This window comes from Oncorhynchus tshawytscha, linkage group LG03 (assembly GCF_018296145.1).
Source record: "Oncorhynchus tshawytscha isolate Ot180627B linkage group LG03, Otsh_v2.0, whole genome shotgun sequence".
NCBI lineage: Eukaryota > Metazoa > Chordata > Actinopteri > Salmoniformes > Salmonidae > Oncorhynchus > Oncorhynchus tshawytscha.
Window position 1 is genome coordinate 80,415,861 of NC_056431.1, and position 19,755 is coordinate 80,435,615.

Genomic DNA, 19,755 nt, shown 5'->3' on the forward strand with positions numbered 1-19,755 from the left:
AGGTGACCGGAAACATGACTGAATACAAACAGTGCAGCTATTCCCTCCGCAAGGCTATCAAACAAGCTAAGCGTCAGTACAGAGACAAAGTAGAATCTCAATTCAACGGCTCAGACACAAGAGGGATGTGGCAGGGTCTACAGTCAATCACGGACTACAAGAAGAAACCCAGCCCAGTCACGGACCAGGATGTCTTGCTCCCAGGCAGACTAAATAACTTTTTTGCCCGCTTTGAGGACAATACAGTGCCACTGACACGGCCTGCAACGAAAACATGCGGACTCTCCTTCACTGCAGCCGAGGTGAGTAAGACATTTAAACGTGTTAACCCTCGCAAGGCTGCAGGCCCCGACGGCATCCCCAGCCGCGCCCTCAGAGCATGCGCAGACCAGCTGGCCGGTGTGTTTACGGACATATTCAATCAATCCCTATACCAGTCTGCTGTTCCCACATGCTTCAAGAGGGCCACCATTGTTCCTGTTCCCAAGAAAGCTAAGGTAACTGAGCTAAACGACTACCGCCCCGTAGCACTCACTTCCGTCATCATGAAGTGCTTTGAGAGACTAGTCAAGGACCATATCACCTCCACCCTACCTGACACCCTAGACCCACTCCAATTTGCTTACCGCCCAAATAGGTCCACAGACGATGCAATGTCAACCACACTGCACACTGCCCTAACCTATCTGGACAAGAGGAATACCTATGTGAGAATGCTGTTCATCGACTACAGCTCGGCATTCAACACCATAGTACCCTCCAAGCTCGTCATCAAGCTCGAGACCCTGGGTCTCGACCCCGCCCTGTGCAACTGGGTACTGGACTTCCTGACGGGCCGCCCCCAGGTGGTGAGGGTAGGCAACAACATCTCCACCCCGCTGATCCTCAACACTGGGGCCCCACAAGGGTGCGTTCTGAGCCCTCTCCTGTACTCCCTGTTCACCCACGACTGTGTGGCCACGCACGCCTCCAACTCAATCATCAAGTTTGCGGACGACACAACAGTGGTAGGCTTGATTACCAACAACGACGAGACGGCCTACAGGGAGGAGGTGAGGGCCCTCGGAGTGTGGTGTCAGGAAAATAACCTCACACTTAACGTCAACAAAACTAAGGAGATGATTGTGGACTTCAGGAAACAGCAGAGGGAACACCCCCCCTATCCACATCGATGGAACAGTAGTGGAGAGGGTAGCAAGTTTTAAGTTCCTCGGCATACACATCACAGACAAACTGAATTGGTCCACTCACACAGACAGCATCGTGAAGAAGGCGCAGCAGCGCCTCTTCAACGAAATTCGGCTTGTCACCAAAAGCACTCACAAACTTCTACAGATGCACAATAGAGAGCATCCTGGCAGGCTGTATCACCGCCTGGTACGGCAACTGCTCCGCCCACAACCGTAAGGCTCTCCAGAGGGTAGTGAGGTCTGCACAACGCATCACCGGGGGCAAACTATCTGCCCTCCAGGACACCTACACCACCCGATGTTACAGGAAGGCCATAAAGATCATCAAGGACATCAACCACCCGAGCCACTGCCTGTTCACCCCGCTGTCATCCAGAAGGCGAGGTCAGTACAGGTTCATCAAAGCTGGGACCGAGAGACTGAAAAACAGCTTCTATCTCAAGGCCATCAGACTGTTAAACAGCCACCACTAACATTGAGTGGCTGCTGCCAACACACTGACACTGACTCAACTCCAGCCACTTTAATAATGGGAATTGATGGGAAATGATGTAAATATATCACTAGCCACTTTTAACAATGCTACCTTATATAATGTTACTTACCCTACATTATTCATCTCATATGCATACGTATATACTGTACTCTATATCATCGACTGCATCCTTATGTAATACATGTATCACTAGCCACTTTAACTATGCCACTTTGTTTACATACTCATCTCATATGTATATACTATACTCGATACCATCTACTGTATCTTGCCTATGCTGCTCTGTACCATCACTCATTCATATATCCTTATGTACATATTCTTTATCCCCTTACACTGTGTATAAGACAGTAGTTTTGGAATTGTTAGTTAGATTACTTGTTGGTTATTACTGCATTGTCGGAACTAGAAGCACAAGCATTTCGCTACACTCGCATTAACATCTGCTAACCATGTGTATGTGACAAATAAAATTAGATTTGATTTGATTTGATTTGATATAGGGGGTACCGGTACAGTTACCTGCTCTGAACGATGGCCTGCTCCACGCGGGTGCTCTTCTCAGAGGGGGCTGTGCCGGCAGACTTCTGTGACATCACAGACAGGAACTGGAGCAGCAGCTTGGTACTCTCTGTCTTCCCTGCTCCTGACTCTCCACTGGAGATACACACATACGTCAGCTATCAATATACATGACATATATGACAATATACATGACATATGACTATAGACATGGCATATATGACTATAGACATGACATATGACTATATACATGACATAACTATAGACATGACATATGACTATAGACATGACATATGACTATAGACATGACATATGACTATATACATGACATGACTATAGACATGACATATGACTATAGACATGACATATGACTATAGACATGACATATGACTATATACATGACATGACTATAGACATGACATATGACTATAGACATGACATATAACTATAGACATGACATATGACTATAGACATGACATATGACTATATACATGACATGACTATAGACATGACATATGACAATATACACCTCCGGTCAAATGTTTTAGAACACCTACTCATTCAAAGGTTTTTCTGAATTTTACTATTTCTACATTGTAGAATAATAGTGAAAACATCAAAACTATGAAAAAACACATGTGGAATCATGTAGTAACCAAAAAAGTGTTAAACAAATCAAAATCTATCTTATATTTCAGATTCTTCAAATAGCCACCCTTTGCCTTGATGACAGCTTTGCACACTCTTGGCATTCTCTCAACCAGCTTCACCTGGAATGCTTTTCCAACAGTCTTGAAGCAGTTCCCACATATGCTGAGCACTTGTTAGCTGCTTTTCCTTAACTCTGCGGTCCAAGTCATCCCAAACCATCTCAATTTGGCTGAGGTCAGGAGATTGTGGAGGCCAGGTCATCTGATGCAGAACTCCATCACTCTTCTTCTTGGCAAAGACATGGTGGTTGGAACCAAAAACCTAAAATTTGGACTTCAGGCCAAAGGATACATTTCCACAGGTCTAATGTCCATTGCTTGTGTTTCTTGGCCCAAACAAGTCTCTTCTTATTGGTGTCTCTGTGAAACATTTATTTGGGCTGCAATTTCTAAGGCTGGTAACTAATGAATTTACCCTCTGCAGCAGAGGTAACTCTGGGTCTTCCTTTCCTGTGGCGGTCCTCATGAGAGCCAGTTTCATCATAGCGCTTGATGGTTTTTGTGATTGCACTTGAAGAGATTTTCAAAGATCTTGACATTTCCCGGATTGACTGACCTTCATGTCTTAAAGTAATGATGGACTGTCGTTTCTCTTTGCTTATTTGAGCTGTTCTTGCCATAATATGGACTTGGTCTTTTACCAAATAGGGCTATCTTCTGTATACCACCCCTAGCTTGTCACAACACAACTAATTGGTTCAAACTTATTAAGAAATAAATAAATTCCACTAAATTAACAAATCTTAAAGAGGCTGCAAATTTTTGCAGCTTTTTGTTAAAAATCGCGCAAAATTTCAACGTCCTGCTCCTCATGCCAGGAATATAGTATATGCATATGATTAGTATGTGTGGATAGAAAACACTCTGAAGTTTCTAAAACTGGTTAAATCATGTCTGTGACTATAACAGAACGTGTATAGGAGGCAAAATCCCAAGGACAACTGTTCACAAAAAACACAAAAAAAATATTCCTCCGCCAGTCTCTGTATTGTCTATGGCAAGGGAAAATAGATAGTGTCCAGTTTACAATGCCAACAGCTTCCACACGATGTCGCCAGTACTGGCAATTGGGTTGAAGTTTATCCTTGGTGAAATGAGGAATAGGCACTTCCTGTCATCGGGTACACCGGAGGAAGTTATGAAAGGGCGAATATGGACCATGATTTCAAGACTTGCTGCTATTGAATACAGATCGCCCCGTGATCAATTTGATCGATTATTAACGTTTACTAATACCTAAAGTTGGATTACAAAAGTAGGTTGAAGTGTTTTGTCAAAGTTTATAGGCAACTTTTAAAAAAAATTTAATTTAAAAAAATGACGTTGCGTTTTGGAAAGCAGTTTTTTCCTGGATCAGACGGGCTTCATAAATGGACATTTTGGGTATACATGGACGGATTTAATTGAAAAAAAGACCCAATAGTGATGTTTATGGGACATATATGAGTGCCAACAAAGAAGCTCGTCCAAGGTAATGAAAGTTTTATATTTTATTTCAGCGTTTTGTGTAGCGCCGGCTACGCTCATTATTTTGTTTACGTCCCCTTCAGGTATTTCGGGGGGGTGCATGCTATCAGATAATAGCTTCTCATGCTTTCGCCGAAAAGCATTTTAAAAATCTGACATGTTGGCTAGATTCACAACGAGTGTAGCTTTAATTGAGTACCCTGCATGTGTGTTTTAATGAAAGTTTGAGTTGTATCGAGTACTATTAGTTGTCACTCTGAAATTTCCGCTGATTTCCGCTGATGTTGATCCCTGTACAGGGATGCATCCCTAACAGGTTTTAAGGAGGCACACCTGTTAATTGAAAAGGATGGCTACATGAAGAATCTCAAATATAAAATATATTTTGATTTGTTTAACACTTTTTTGGTTACTACATGATTCCATATGTGTTACAATGTAGAAAATTGTAAAAAATAAAGAAAAACCCTTGAATGAGCAGGTATTCTAAAACTTTTGACCAGTAGTGTACATGACATATGACTATATACATGACATATGACTACAGACATGACATATGACTATAGACATGACATATCACTATATACATGACATATGACTTAAGACATGACATATGACTATATACATGACATATGACTATATACATGACATATGACTATATACATGACATATGACTATAGACATGACATATGACTATATACATGACATATGACTATAGACATGACATATGACTATATACATGACATATGACTATAGACATGACATATGACTATATACATGACATATGACTATATACATGACATATGACTATATACATGACATATGACTATAGACATGACATATGACTATATGACATGACATATGACTATATACATGACATATGACTATATACATGACATGACATATGACTATATACATGACATATGACTATAGACATGACATATGACTATAGACATGACATATGACTATGACATATGACTATAGACATGACATATGACTATATACATGACATATGACTATAGACATGACATATGACTATATACATGACATATGACTATAGACATGACATATGACTATAGACATGACATATGACTATATGACATGACTATATATGACATATACATGACACTGAATGGAGTTCAGTTGACTATAGACATGACATATGACTAAACTGACATATGACTGACATGACATATGACTATATACATGACATATGACTATATACATGACATATGACTATGTACATGTATGACTACAGACATGACATATGTGTGTGTGTGTGTGTGTGGGGTGTTCACCATGTGTGTGTGTGTGTGTGTGTGTGTGTGTGTGTGTGTGTGTGTGTGTGTGTGTACGTGTGTGTGTGTGTGTGTGTGTGTGTGTGTGTGTGTGTGTGTGTGTGTGTGTGTGTGTGTGTGTGTGTGTGTGTGTGTGTGTGTGTGTGTGTGTGTGTGTGTGTGTGTACGTGTGTGTGTGTGTATGTGTGTGTGTGTGTGTGTGTGTGTGTGTGGTCTCTTGTGACTACAGTAGCTACTAGTTAATGCTATGTCCCCAAGGCCCTGGTGAACTGACCTGATGAGAACACACTGGCTGTCGTGTCTCTTCCAGAGACAGCGGTAACACTCGTTGGCCACAGCGAAGATATGAGGGGGCAGCTCTCCCAGGTGGTGTCTACTATACAGGTCTACTGCTGCTGGGTCATACAGACCTGGGATCTGCTTGTAGGGGTTCACAGCTGCCAGGATTGACCCTATGTTGGTCTGGTGGGGAGCATGAGATGACATTTTTAACTCAGTCTTCTTCACTGCTGAGATAATTGTCTGTTTAATTTGCTGGAACGGGGACAGAGAGATAGAGAAAGACATGGAGACCACCTGATCAGCTTAACAAGACAACAATCCACCCTGATAGGAAACAACCCTGTTTCTGTCCCTGTGGGCCCTGGTCAAACGTAGTGCAACTTCAATAATGCCTCATCACTGAGAGATTAGAGTCAGATTCCACTGTTCTGTTCCCCATATTAAATACCTGAGATCAATACTACAGCATTCTCAGATCCCTTCCATTGAAATGTAAGATCCAGTCCCATTAATATACAACTAGTCGGTACAGTTAGTACCTACACTATTATTATTAAAGGAATGAATCATGGCTTGTTCTATAATTCAGTTTGAATGGAAAGCAGCCTGGGTAAAGTGTGTTAGTGGGTCATTGTGTTTATAATGACAACAGATTGTAATGTAATAGAGCCAGCCCACTAAAAGCCTAACTGACCACTCCAACTGAATTCTTCCAATGTCCCCGACATACTTCAGTCTGAGACTGTCATCATTGAAGTCGCTTGTAGTGACGTGAAAACCTCTTAAGGATCCGCCCCTTTTTTTAAATGTTCTCCCAAATCTAACTGCCTGTAGCTCAGGCCCTGAAACAAGGACATGCATATTCTTGGTACCATTTGAAAGGAAACACTAAAGTTTATGGAATGTAAAAGGAATGTAGGAGAAAATAACACAATAGATCTGGAAAAAGATAATACAAAGACAAAACCAACCGTTCTTTTGTATTTTTTTGTACCATCAACTTTGAAATGCAAGAGAAAGGCCATAATGTATTATTCCAGCCCAGGTGCTATTTAGATTGTGGCCACTAGATGGCAGCAGTGTATGTGTATATATGTGTGTGCAAAGTTTTAGACTGATTTTTTACAAATGTATTTCACCTTTATGATCCAATAAACCATTCAAAATGTTGTATCAAGACTGCCCAAATGTGCCAATTTTTTTTATTAATAACTTTTCATGTTCAAAATTGTGCACTCTCCTCAAACAGCATGGTATTATTTCACTGTAATAGCTACTGTAAATTGAGCAGTGCAGTTAGATTAACAAGAAGTTAAGCTTTCTGCCAATATCAGATATGTCTATGTCCTGGGAAATGTTATTGTTACTTACAACCTCATGCTAATCGCATTAAATGAGGGGTGTTTTAAAAAGTCATCAGCGAGTGGATCATCTCTAACCTCTAACCAATATCAACACCAATGACAGATGTTCAAAACGCCGCTTTACGCTGCGTGTTCTGGCTCTGGCCCAAGCCATAATTTTTTGGGGGGACTAATCAGAATGTTTAGAATGTGTTTGCATTCTAGAAATCGTTGGGGAGGTACTCAGATCCAGACTCATTACGGAGAAGAAAGTAAAGTCCACAGGCGTGGCGTAGCGTTTGGCCAGAGCAAGGAGTGTAGGTAGCCAATTTAAAGCCTAGATGATGAGATTAGGATGAGCATCGTTCTGTTGGAAGATGTCCATGATTGTGTGGCTGTTCAGTAATGAACACTTGCATTGCTTGCTGTTTGGGGTTTTAGGTTGGGTTTTTGTATAAGCACTTTGTGACATCTGCTGATGTAAAACAGGCTTTATAAATACATTTGATTGATTGATAATTGTCCTGTGCACTTTGACCTGGCTTAACCTGGGGGACGCTTTAGTCTCGACCTAGTGAAAGTTACATTTAAACACAGTTATGTAAAACCAAAAGATATTGGATATTGAAATGATTTTTCAAGGGGAGGTAGAGCAGTCCTACTACGGTCCAGGGCCCGGTTCTCCAAGGGGAGGTAGACCAGTCCTACTATGGTCCAGGGCCCGGTTCCCCAAGGGGAGGTAGAGCAGTCCTACTATTGTCCAGGGCCCAGTTCCCCAAGGGGAGGAAGAGCAGTCCTACTATGGTCCAGGGCCCAGTTCCCCAAGGGGAAGTAGAGCAGTCCTACTATTGTCCAGGGCCTGGTTCCCCAAGGGGAGGAAGAGCAGTCCTACTATGGTCCAGGGCCCGGTTCCCCAAGGGGAGGTAGACCAGCCAATAACTTTGGAACGAAGTTAACAACAAATATAAAGTTGCCAATGTCATTGCAATTGAACAAGCACAGGATAAAACAGAGAAGACTGCCTTAAAAACCATCAACCACAAGTTGATAATATCTCTCTAGGAGCTGATCTGTAGTCAGTATTGTGGAATAATGCTCATGTTAAGGTAAGATTTGAATGGAGAAAGCTGATCCTAGAGCAGCACTGCCTTTCTTTCAATCCTATCAGTATCGACACATGCTGCTATGACACACTTAGTAAACATTATGTTTTGTTGTTTTTGGAAACGTACGCTACATCTTCGGTCGTCATGGGAATAATGCATTGTTTAAACACCCGTAAGCCTAAATTCCATCACTGTCAGGAAACCGGACCCTGATTTGTTAGGCAGACAAGACTATAACACTGTCTTACACAGATGATTTCTGTCTGGGAGGGTTGGACTATAACACTGTCTTACATAGATAATGTATGTCTGGGAGGGTTGGACTATAACACTGTCTTACATAGATAATGTATGTCTGGGAGGGTTGGACTATAACACCGTCTTACATAGATGCAGTCCTTCTGGTAGCGCAGGTAAAGGTTGTACATGATGGCAGCTTCATGTAGTTCTGCCAGAGTAGACATGTCCTCTACTCCATTAATACTGGTGGGGTGCATAGGAAACACCTTGTCTCTGCTCAGCTCCCCCTGCTGCAGGTACATCACCTGAAACACAGAGACAACAGGTAGTTAGTTTTACTGCTGCAGGTACATCACCTGAAACACAGAGACAAAACAGGTAGTTAGTTTTACTGCTGCAGGTACATCACCTGAAACACAGACACACAACAGGTACATCACCTGAAACACAGAGACACAACAGGTAGTTAGTTTTACTGCTGCAGGTACATCACCTGAAACACAGAGACACACAACAGGTACATCACCTGAAACACAGAGACACAACAGGTAGTTAGTTTTACTGCTGCTGCAGGTAGCAGGTACATCACCTGAAACACAGAGACACAACAGGTACATCACCTGAAACACAGAGACACAACAGGTACATCACCTGAAACACAGAGACACAACAGGTAGTTAGTTTTACTGCTGCAGGTACATCACCTGAAACACAGACACACAACAGGTACATCACCTGAAACACAGAGACACAACAGGTAGTTAGTTTTACTGCTGCAGGTACATCACCTGAAACACAGAGACACAACAGGTAGTTAGTTTTACTGCTGCAGGTACATCACCTGAAACACAGAGACAACAGGTAGTTAGTTTTACTGCAGCAGGTACATCACCTGAAACACAGAGACACAACAGGTAGTTAGTTTTACTGCTGCAGGTACATCACCTGAAACACAGAGACAACAGGTAGTTAGTTTTACTGCAGCAGGTACATCACCTGAAACACAGAGACACAACAGGTAGATAGTTTTACTGCAGCAGGTACATCACCTGAAACACAGAGACACAACAGGTAGTTAGTTTTACTGCTGCAGGTACATCACCTGAAACACAGAGACACAACAGGTAGTTAGTTTTACTGCTGCAGGTACATCACCTGAAACACAGACACACAACAGGTACATCACCTGAAACACAGAGACACAACAGGTAGTTAGTTTTACTGCTGCAGGTACATCACCTGAAACACAGAGACACGCCAGGTAGTTAGTTTTACTGCTGCAGGTACATCACCTGAAACACAGAGACACAACAGGTAGTTAGTTTTACTGCTGCAGGTACATCACCTGAAACACAGAGACAACAGGTAGTTAGTTTTACTGCTGCAGGTACATCACCTGAAACACAGAGACAACAGGTAGTTAGTTTTACTGCAGCAGGTACATCACCTGAAACACAGAGATTACAGGACATTGACTTCACAGCAGGCATAGGCATACAGTAAGGCTCACTTAGGTTAACTTTCCTCTGGTTAGTTATCTCTACTTAAGACTACAGGACACCTCACAACAGGTGTAGTAGGCCTTCAGGACACCTCACAACAGGTGTAGTAGGCCTTCAGGACACCCCACAACAGGTGTAGTAGACCTTCAGGACACCTCACCGCAGGTGTCGTAGGCCTTCAGGACACCTCACAACAGGTGTAGTAGGCCTTCAGGACACCTCACATCAGGTGTAGTAGGCCTTCAGGACACCTCACAGCAGGTGTAGTAGGACACCTCACAACAGGTGTAGTAGGCCTTCAGGACACCCCACAACAGGTGTAGTAGGCCTTCAGGACACCTCACAACAGGTCTAGTAGGCCTTCAGGACACCTCACAACAGGTGTCGTAGACCTTCAGGACACCTCACAACAGGTGTAGTAGACCTTCAGGACACCTCACAGCAGGTGTAGTAGACCTTCAGGACACCTCACATCAGGTGTAGTAGACCTTCAGGACACCTCACAGCAGGTGTAGTAGACCTTCAGGACACGTCACAACAGGTGTAGTAGACCTTCAGGACACCTCACAACAGGTGTAGTAGGCCTTCAGGACACCTCACAACAGGTGTAGTAGGCCTTCAGGACACCCCACAACAGGTGTAGTAGGCCTTCAGGACACCTCACATCAGGTGTAGTAGACCTTCAGGACACCTCACAGCAGGTGTAGTAGGCCTTCAGGACACCTCACAACAGGTGTAGTAGGCCTTCAGGACACCTCACAACAGGTGTAGTAGACCTTCAGGACACCTCACAGCAGGTGTAGTAGACCTTCAGGACACGTCACAACAGGTGTAGTAGACCTTCAGGACACCTCACAACAGGTGTAGTAGACCTTCAGGACACCTCACAACAGGTGTAGTAGGCCTTCAGGACACCTCACATCAGGTGTAGTAGGCCTTCAGGACACCTCACAGCAGGTGTAGTAGGACACCTCACAACAGGTGTAGTAGGCCTTCAGGACACCTCACAACAGGTCTAGTAGGCCTTCAGGACACCTCACATCAGGTGTAGTAGACCTTCAGGACACCTCACAGCAGGTGTAGTAGGCCTTTGGGACACCTCACAACAGGTGTAGTAGGCCTTCAGGACACCTCACAACACGTCTACACCTCTGTGGAGAGCATGAGGAATAGACATGCCAAAGGGCCAACTGAGGTGCCCATGCTTCTCCTTCAAACAAACAACACACCTGCCTGCAACCATCCACCATGTCATGCACAATAGTCCTTCCACTTTGGATACACCCAGCACTAGGTTACAGTGGACAGAGGTAGACTGGTTACAGTGGACAGAGCTAGACTGGTTACAGTGGACAGAGCTAGGCTGGTTACAGTGGACAGAGCTAGACCGGTTACAGTGGACAGAGCTAGACTGGTTACAGTGGACAGAGCTAGACTGGTTACAGTGGACAGAGCTAGACTGGTTACAGTGGACAGAGCTAGACTGGTTACAGTGCACAGAGCTAGACTGGTTACAGTGCACAGAGCTAGACTGGTTACAGTGCACAGAGCTAGACTGGTTACAGTGGACAGAGCTAGACCGGTTACAGTGGACAGAGCTAGACTGGTTACAGTGGACAGAGCTAGACTGGTTACAGTGGACAGAGCTAGACTGGTTACAGTGGACAGAGCTAGACCGGTTACAGTGGACAGAGCTAGACCGGTTACAGTGGACAGAGCTAGACTGGTTACAGTGGACAGAGCTAGACTGGTTACAGTGGACAGAGCTAGACTGGTTACAGTGGACAGAGCTAGACTGGTTACAGTGGACAGAGCTAGACTGGTTACAGTGGACAGAGCTAGACCGGTTACAGTGGACAGAGCTAGACCGGTTACAGTGGACAGAGCTAGACCGGTTACAGTGGACAGAGCTAGACTGGTTACAGTGGACAGAGCTAGACTGGTTACAGTGGACAGAGCTAGACTGGTTACAGTGGACAGAGCTAGACCAGTTACAGTGGACAGAGCTAGACTGGTTACAGTGGACAGAGCTAGGCTGGTTACAGTGGACAGAGCTAGACTGGTTACAGTGGACAGAGCTAGACTGCCAGGATGGTTCTGGTTACAGTGGAAAGGCAATCTACTGTAGACGGAGCCTTTCATATTACTGAAACCTTCATGTGATTCCTGCTCAGGATTATTGAGATAGAGAGAGACAAAGCACAACCCCCGATGACCTCACGACATTCTGACATTCTTAGAGCATATGATGTCAGAGGACTATCTGCATACAGGCTCCACCTACAGATGTCGGATCTTAATCTGAGCCAGTTTGCTACAGCAGGAAAATAATCTTGCAGCAACAAGAAATTATTATGTGGATTATAATTTTCTGGACATTTTTCTAAAGGTTGATACATTTTTCTTCAGGGAAAAAGTGGAATTAAAAAACTTCATAAGCCCTTTTAAACCTCAAATACACTACAAATATACTACTGCATCTGGGTGATCAAATGAAGATCTTAGATCATCTGTATGTTTCTGAGGCCAAACCACATTATTCATTCTGCCTGACATGGATATGTGTGATCTGTTATCCAAGTACTTCTGTCATAACAGCTGGATTTGAGTGCATGTCCAGAGATGTTGTGAGAAAGAGAACACCCTGCTGTGGTTCCACCCTGTCAGGTTGGGACTGAAAAATGGTTAGGATTAGTTAACATGCTAAGGCCTAAAGGAGTAATGGTTAGCTAACACACTACAGGGCTAACAGCCCTAAAGGAGTTATGGTTAGCTATTTTATTTTACCTTTATTTAACTAGGCAAGTCAGTTAAGAACAAATTCTTATTTTCAATGACAGCCTAGGAACAGTGGGTTAACTGCCTGTTCAGGGGCAGAACAACAGATTTGTACCTTGTCAGCTTGGGGGTTTGAACTTGCAGCCTTCCGGTTACTCGTCCAACACTCTAACTGCTCTAACCACTAGGCTACCCTGCCGCCCCAGCTAACACGCTACAGGGCTAATAGGCCTAAAGGAGTTATGGTTAGCTAACACGCTACAGGGCTAATAGGCATAGGCCTAAAGGAGTTATGGTTAGCTAACATGCTACAGGGCTAACAGGCCTAAAGGAGTTATGGTTAGCTAACACGCTACAGGGCTAATAGGCCTAAAGGAGTTATGGTTAGCTAACACACTACAGGGCTAATAGGCCTAAAGGAGTTATGGTTAGCTAACACGCTACAGGGCTAACACACCTAAAGGAGTTATGGTTAGCTAACACGCTACAGGGCTAACACGCCTAAAGGAGTTATGGTTAGCTAACACGCTAACAGGGCTAACAGGCCTACAGGAGTTATGGTTAGCTAACATGCTACAGGGCTAACAGGCCTAAAGGAGTTATGGTTAGCTAACACGCTACAGGGCTAATAGGCCTAAAGGAGTTATGGTTAGCTAACACACTACAGGGCTAATAGGCCTAAAGGAGTTATGGTTAGCTAACACGCTAACAGGGCTAACACACCTAAAGGAGTTATGGCTAGCTAACACGCTACAGGGCTAATAGGCCTAAAGGAGTTATGGTTAGCTAACACACTACAGGGCTAACAGGCCGAAAGGAGTTATGGTTAGCTAATACGCTACAGGGCTAATAGGACTAAAGGAGTGAGGCATAGCTAACATGCTACAGGGCTAATAGGCCTAAAGGAGTAAGGCTTAGCTAACACGCTACAGGGCTAATAGGCCTAAAGGAGTTAAGGTTAGCTAACACGCTGCAGAGCTAACAGGCCTAAAGAAGTTAAGGTTAGCTAATACGCTACAGAGCTAACAGGCCAACCTCCAGCCCTGACCTTTAACCCCAGAAATCAGTGTTAACTGTAATAGATTCACATCTCTGACATCTATAACCCTAACCCTCACCCTGTAGCCTGTTAGCCTGTGAGCTAACCCTACTCTAATTCACACTAACTCACATTTATAACCCTAACCTTTACCCTGTAGCCTGTTAGCCTGTGAGCTAACCCTACTCTAATTCACACTAACTCACATCTATAACCCTAACCTTCACCCTGTCAGTCTGTAAACTAACCCTAATTCACATCTATATTTTGATCTCTGTTGACCACTAGGCCATCAGGTAAAACCCCTGACAGGGAGAAACATATGTTCATATCCACTCTCCAGGATCCTCTGGGCTGTAACTTGGTATCTCCCAGGATGCACAAGGAAAACAGGAAGAGGAAGGCTCACAGAGAGAAAGAAGGAAGTCCCAGCAGCCAATGCACGAAGCCGACGCAATCTCTGGAATAGAATAGATTAACCGTTCTATTGTCACTAATTAACATGGGTCTGATCAGCGACTCCCCCTGTCGTCTCCATGGAAACATGCCTAGAGGTGTACATGTGAGTAGAGTTGGATAGCAGCCAAGAGGGAGCTGAGGTTCACAACGAGTCCCCCTGGGACAGTACAAAGAGAACAGTATTAGGTCTGCCCTAGAAAAAAAATATTTTCTGACCTCAATAACACTTCCTGCTGGTTAAATAAAACAGTAGCGAAGCTAGTAGAACCAACAGGGATTAACCGTACGCTAGACTACAGTAGTGACGAACAGTAGACTAGATTACAGTAGTGATGAACAATACGCTAGACTACAGTAGTGACGAACAGTAGACTAGATTACAGTAGTGATGAACAGTACGCTAGACTACAGTAGTGACGAACAGTAGACTCGATTACAGCAGTGATGAACAGTATGCTAGATTACAGTAGTGATGAACAGTATGCTAGATTACAGTAGTGACGAGCAGTAGACTAGAGTAGTGACGAACAGTAGACTAGATTACAGTAGTGATGAACAGTATGCTAGATTACAGTAGTGATGAACAGTATGCTAGATTACAGTAGTGACGAGCAGTAGACTAGAGTAGTGACGAACAGTAGACTAGATTACAGTAGTGACGAACAGTAGACTAGATTACAGTAGTGACAAACAGTAGACTAGATTTTTTAAATTTTATTTTACCTTTATTTAACTAGGCAAGTCAGTTAAGAACAAATTCTTATTTTCAATGACAGCCTAGGAACAGTGGGTTAACTGCCTGTTCAGGGGCAGAACGACAAATTTGTACCTTGTCAGCTCGGGGGTTTGAACTTGCAACCTTCCGGTTACTAGTCCAACTCTCTAACCACTAGGCTACCCTGCCGCCCCAACATTACAGTAGTGATGTACGTTAGATTACGTTAGATTACAGTAGAAGCCACACTAGGGCCCTCTGGGAAACACAGTAGTTGCACAGCTGTAATCTCTGGAGCAGATTTGTGGGGCAGGAGAGAATCTCCAATAAATCCTGTCTCTGAGGCATTACTGTGATACTCATCATATCCCAGTATTACTGTAGTACTCATCATATCCCAGTATCCCAGTATCCCAGTATTACTGTGGTACTCACCATATCCCAGTATTACTGTAGTACTCATCATATCATTACTGTAGTACTCATCATATCCCATCATTACTGTGATACTCAATATATCCCAGTATTACTGTAGTACTCATCATATCCCAGTATTACTGTGATACTCATCATATCATTACTGTGGTACTCATCATATCCCAGTATTACTGTAGTACTCATCATATCCCAGTATTACTGTGGTACTCATCATATCATTACTGTGGTACTCATCATATCCCAGTATTACTGTAGTACTCATCATATCCCAGTATTACTGTGGTACTCATCATATCATTACTGTAGCACTCATCATATCCCATCATTACTGTAGTACTCATCATATCCCAGTATTACTGTGGTACTCATCATATCCCAGTATTACTGTGGTACTCATCATATCCCAGTATTACTGTGGTACTCATCATATCATTACTGTGGTACTCATCATATCCCATCATTACTGTGGCACTCATCATATCCCAGTATTACTGTGGCACTCATCATATCCCAGTATTACTGTAGTACTCATCATATCCCAGTATTACTGTAGTAATAGTACGTTAGATTACAGTAGAAGCCACACTAGGGCCCTCTGGGAAACACAGTAGTTGCACAGCTGTAATCTCTGGAGCAGATTTGTGGGGCAGGAGAGAATCTCCAATAAATCCTGTCTCTGAGGCATTACTGTGGTACTCATCATATCCCAGTATTACTGTAGTACTCATCATATCCCAGTATTACTGTAGTACTTATCTTGACCAGGCCTAGCTGAACGACTCTTTTTACGGGCTCGAGAGACATAATTCGTTTTTTCAGAGTGTTTTTAATCATTTGTTTGACCTGCTGACCGCAATGAATTCTACAGCAGGACTAATACGAGCTCCTCTGTCTCAGTGACTCCACATGCTCCTGCTCCACCAACTGTTTATCATGTGCACCAGGGGAAATAGATCACGCTGCAGGCAGCATAAAGAAGAAAAATCCATGTTTAGAGCTGATAATTGATCACATGGTACAATAATTAATTAAACTAATTGATTATTGAACGTTATGATGGACACAGCTTTCTAGAACCAAGTCATACACGGCCTCTGCTCAACAAACTCCAACTCCAGAACGAATCGTTTGGGGAGCTGCAGTTTGTGGGCTTCTTTCACTTTCACGACAGTCAAGCAATGCATTCCTCCAAAAGTTGTTCACCAGCTAGTCCGGTTGCGGCCACAACTAGTACTTGTTTCAAATGTATGAAGAAATATTCTTAGTTGTACGTATGTCTAACATTTAGAGGTCGACCGATTATGATTTTTCAACGCCGTTGCCGATTATTGGAGGACCAAAAAAGCCGATACCGATATATCGGCCGATATATGCTTGTGTATTGATTTTAAGAAAGGCATTGATGTTTATGGTTAGGTACACATTGAAGCAAGACAGTCCTTTTTCGCGAATACGCACCGCATCGATTATATGCAACGCAGGACACACTAGATAAACTAGTATCATCAACCATGTATAACTTCCTAATGATTATGATTGATTGATTGCTTTTAATAAGATAAGTTTAATGCTAGCTGGCAACTTACCTTGGCTTCTTACTGCATTCGCGTATCAGGCAGGCTCCTCGTGGAGTGCAATGTAATCAGGTGGTTAGAGCGTTGAACAAGTAAACTGTACAGGTCGCAGTGGTGGGTAGTGTATGGGGCTTTGGTGACAAAACGGATGGCACTGTGTATTCATTGAGTTTTTGTTGAGTAGAGTGTTGGAAGCTATTTTATAGATGACATCACCGAAGTCGAGGATCGGTAGGATGGTCAGTTTATGAGGGTATGTTTGGCAGCATGAGTGAAGGATGCTTTGTTGCGATATAGGAAGCCGATTCTAGATTTAATTCTGGATTGGAGATGCTTAATGTGAGTCTGGAAGGAGAGTTTACAGTCTAACCAGACACCCAGGTATTTGTAGTTGTCCACGTATTCTAAGTCTGAGCCGTCCAGAGTAGTGATGCTGGATGGGCGAGCAGCAGCGGGCAGTGATTGGTTGAATAGCGTGCATTTAGTTTTACTAGTGTTTAAGAGCAGTTGGAGGCCACGGAAGGAGAGTTATATGGCATTGAAGCTCGTCTGGAGGTTAGTTAACACAGTTTCCAAGGAGGGGTCAGAAGTATACAGAATGGTGTCGTCTGCGTAGAGGTGGATCAGAGAATCACCAGCAGCAAGAGCAACATCATTGATGTATACAGAAAAGAGAGTCGGCCCGAGAATTGAACCCTGTGGCACACCCATAGAGACTGTCAGAAGTCCGGACAACAGTCCGTCCGATTTGACACACTGAACTCTATCAGAGAAGTAGTTGGTAAACCAGGCGAGGCAATCATTTGAGAAACCAAGGCTGTCGAGTCTGCCAATAAGAATGTTGTGATTGACAGAGTCGAAAGCCTTAGCCAGGTCGATGAATACGGCTGCACAGTAATGTCTCTTATCGATGGCGGTTATGATGTCATTTAGAACCTTGAGCGTGGCTGAGGTGCCCCCATGACCAGCTCTGAAACCAGATTGCATAGCGGAGAAGGTATGGTGGGATTCGAAATGGTCAGTAATCTGTTTGTTAACTTGGCTTTCGAAGACCTTAGAAAGGCAGGGCAGGATAGATATAGGTCTGTAGCAGTTTGGGTCTAGAGTGTCTCCCCCTTTGAAAAGGGGGATGGCCGCGGCAGCTTTCCAATCTTTGGGAATCTCAGACGATACGAAAAAGAGGTTGAACAAGCTAGTAATAGGGGTTGCAACAATTTCGGCAGATAATTTTAGAAAGAGAGGGTCCAGATTGTCTAGACTGGCTGATTTGTAGGGGTCCAGATTTTGCAGCTCTTTCAGATCATCAGCTATCTGGATTTGGGTAAAGGCGAAATGGTGGGGGCTTTGGCGGGTTGCTGTGGAGGGTGCAGTTGACCGGGGTAGGGGTAGCCAAGTGGAAAGCATGGCCAGCCGTAGAGAAATGCTTATTGAAATTGGGAAGGTGACTCTCCTATATACACACAGAGAAATATAGGCTATGTCAGCATTCTTTCTGGACATGAGAAAACAACAGTCTCTGTCATGAGAGATGTATACAGAGCAGAGACTAAAACATGTTTCTCCACAGGGCGTTCTCTTGGACTCCTCAGATTTACAGTACATCTCACTGCACACTGACCCTGTATAAAATCATTATCATGTCTTCAGTGAGAACGGCTGTGTATTCCCAGCCTGGTGGAGAGATAATGTAAAGATGATAGACTCCAGCCATGCTGAGAGTTGAGCTGTGACCTTGTGAAGAAACTTCAACAGAGCTAGCTGCCACTAGAACACACATGTTGTCCACATTTAGATCCAGCCTCAGAACAGCACAGCAGAGGCCTCCATAAATAGCATGAAGCCTGGGGTACGGGTGAGGAGGACAGCTGGGTGACAGAGCCTATGAATGGGGACTTTTGGGCTCTGGGGGTAACCTAGGGCCTTTGGATTAGAATGTACTGTCTAGGAACAAGGAACGACATACAGGACAGCCAGCACCTGATGCAACATCAGTCCAAGACCAGACCAGAACAGAATAGAACAAACCTGACCAGACCAGACCAAACTAGACCAAACCAGACCAGACCAAACCAGACCAAACCAAACCAGGGCACCAAACCAGACCAAACAAGACCAGAAAAGACCAAACCAGTCCAAACCAGACCAGACCTGACCAGACCAAACCAGACCAAACTAGACCAAACCAAACCAGACCTGAACAGATCAAACCAGCCCGGACCAAACCAGACCAGACCTGAACAGATCAATCCAGACCAGACCTGAACAGATCAAACCAGACCGGACCTGAACAGATCAAACTAGACCGGACCAAACCAGACCAGACCAGACCAGATGAAACCAGACCAGACCTGAACAGATCAAACCAGACCAGACCAAACCAGACCTGAACAGATCAATCCAGGCCAGACCAAACCAGACCAGACCTGAAAAGATCAAACCAGACCGGACCTGAACAGATCAAACTAGACCGACCAAACCAGACCAGACCTGAACAGATCAATCCAGACCAGACCTGAAAAGATCAAACCAGACCGGACCTGAACAGATCAAACTAGACCGGACCAAACCAGAGCAGACCAGACCAGATCAAACCAGA

At 43.8% G+C, this 19,755-nt stretch overlaps 1 protein-coding gene across 1 annotated transcript in view; it reads right to left on the bottom strand.

The window, feature by feature from the left end:
• The window catches only part of LOC112238528 (unconventional myosin-X-like), a 227,522-nt gene that overhangs the window by 136,581 nt on the left and 71,186 nt on the right, over window positions 1-19,755 (bottom strand). Inside the window, exons 3-5 of the mRNA XM_042320069.1 lie at window positions 8,801-8,959; window positions 5,958-6,145; window positions 2,209-2,343 (exon numbers count right to left, since the gene is read on the bottom strand). Coding sequence (XP_042176003.1) covers window positions 2,209-2,343; window positions 5,958-6,145; window positions 8,801-8,959 — 482 coding nt within the window. The remainder of the gene's footprint in view (window positions 1-2,208; window positions 2,344-5,957; window positions 6,146-8,800; window positions 8,960-19,755) is intronic.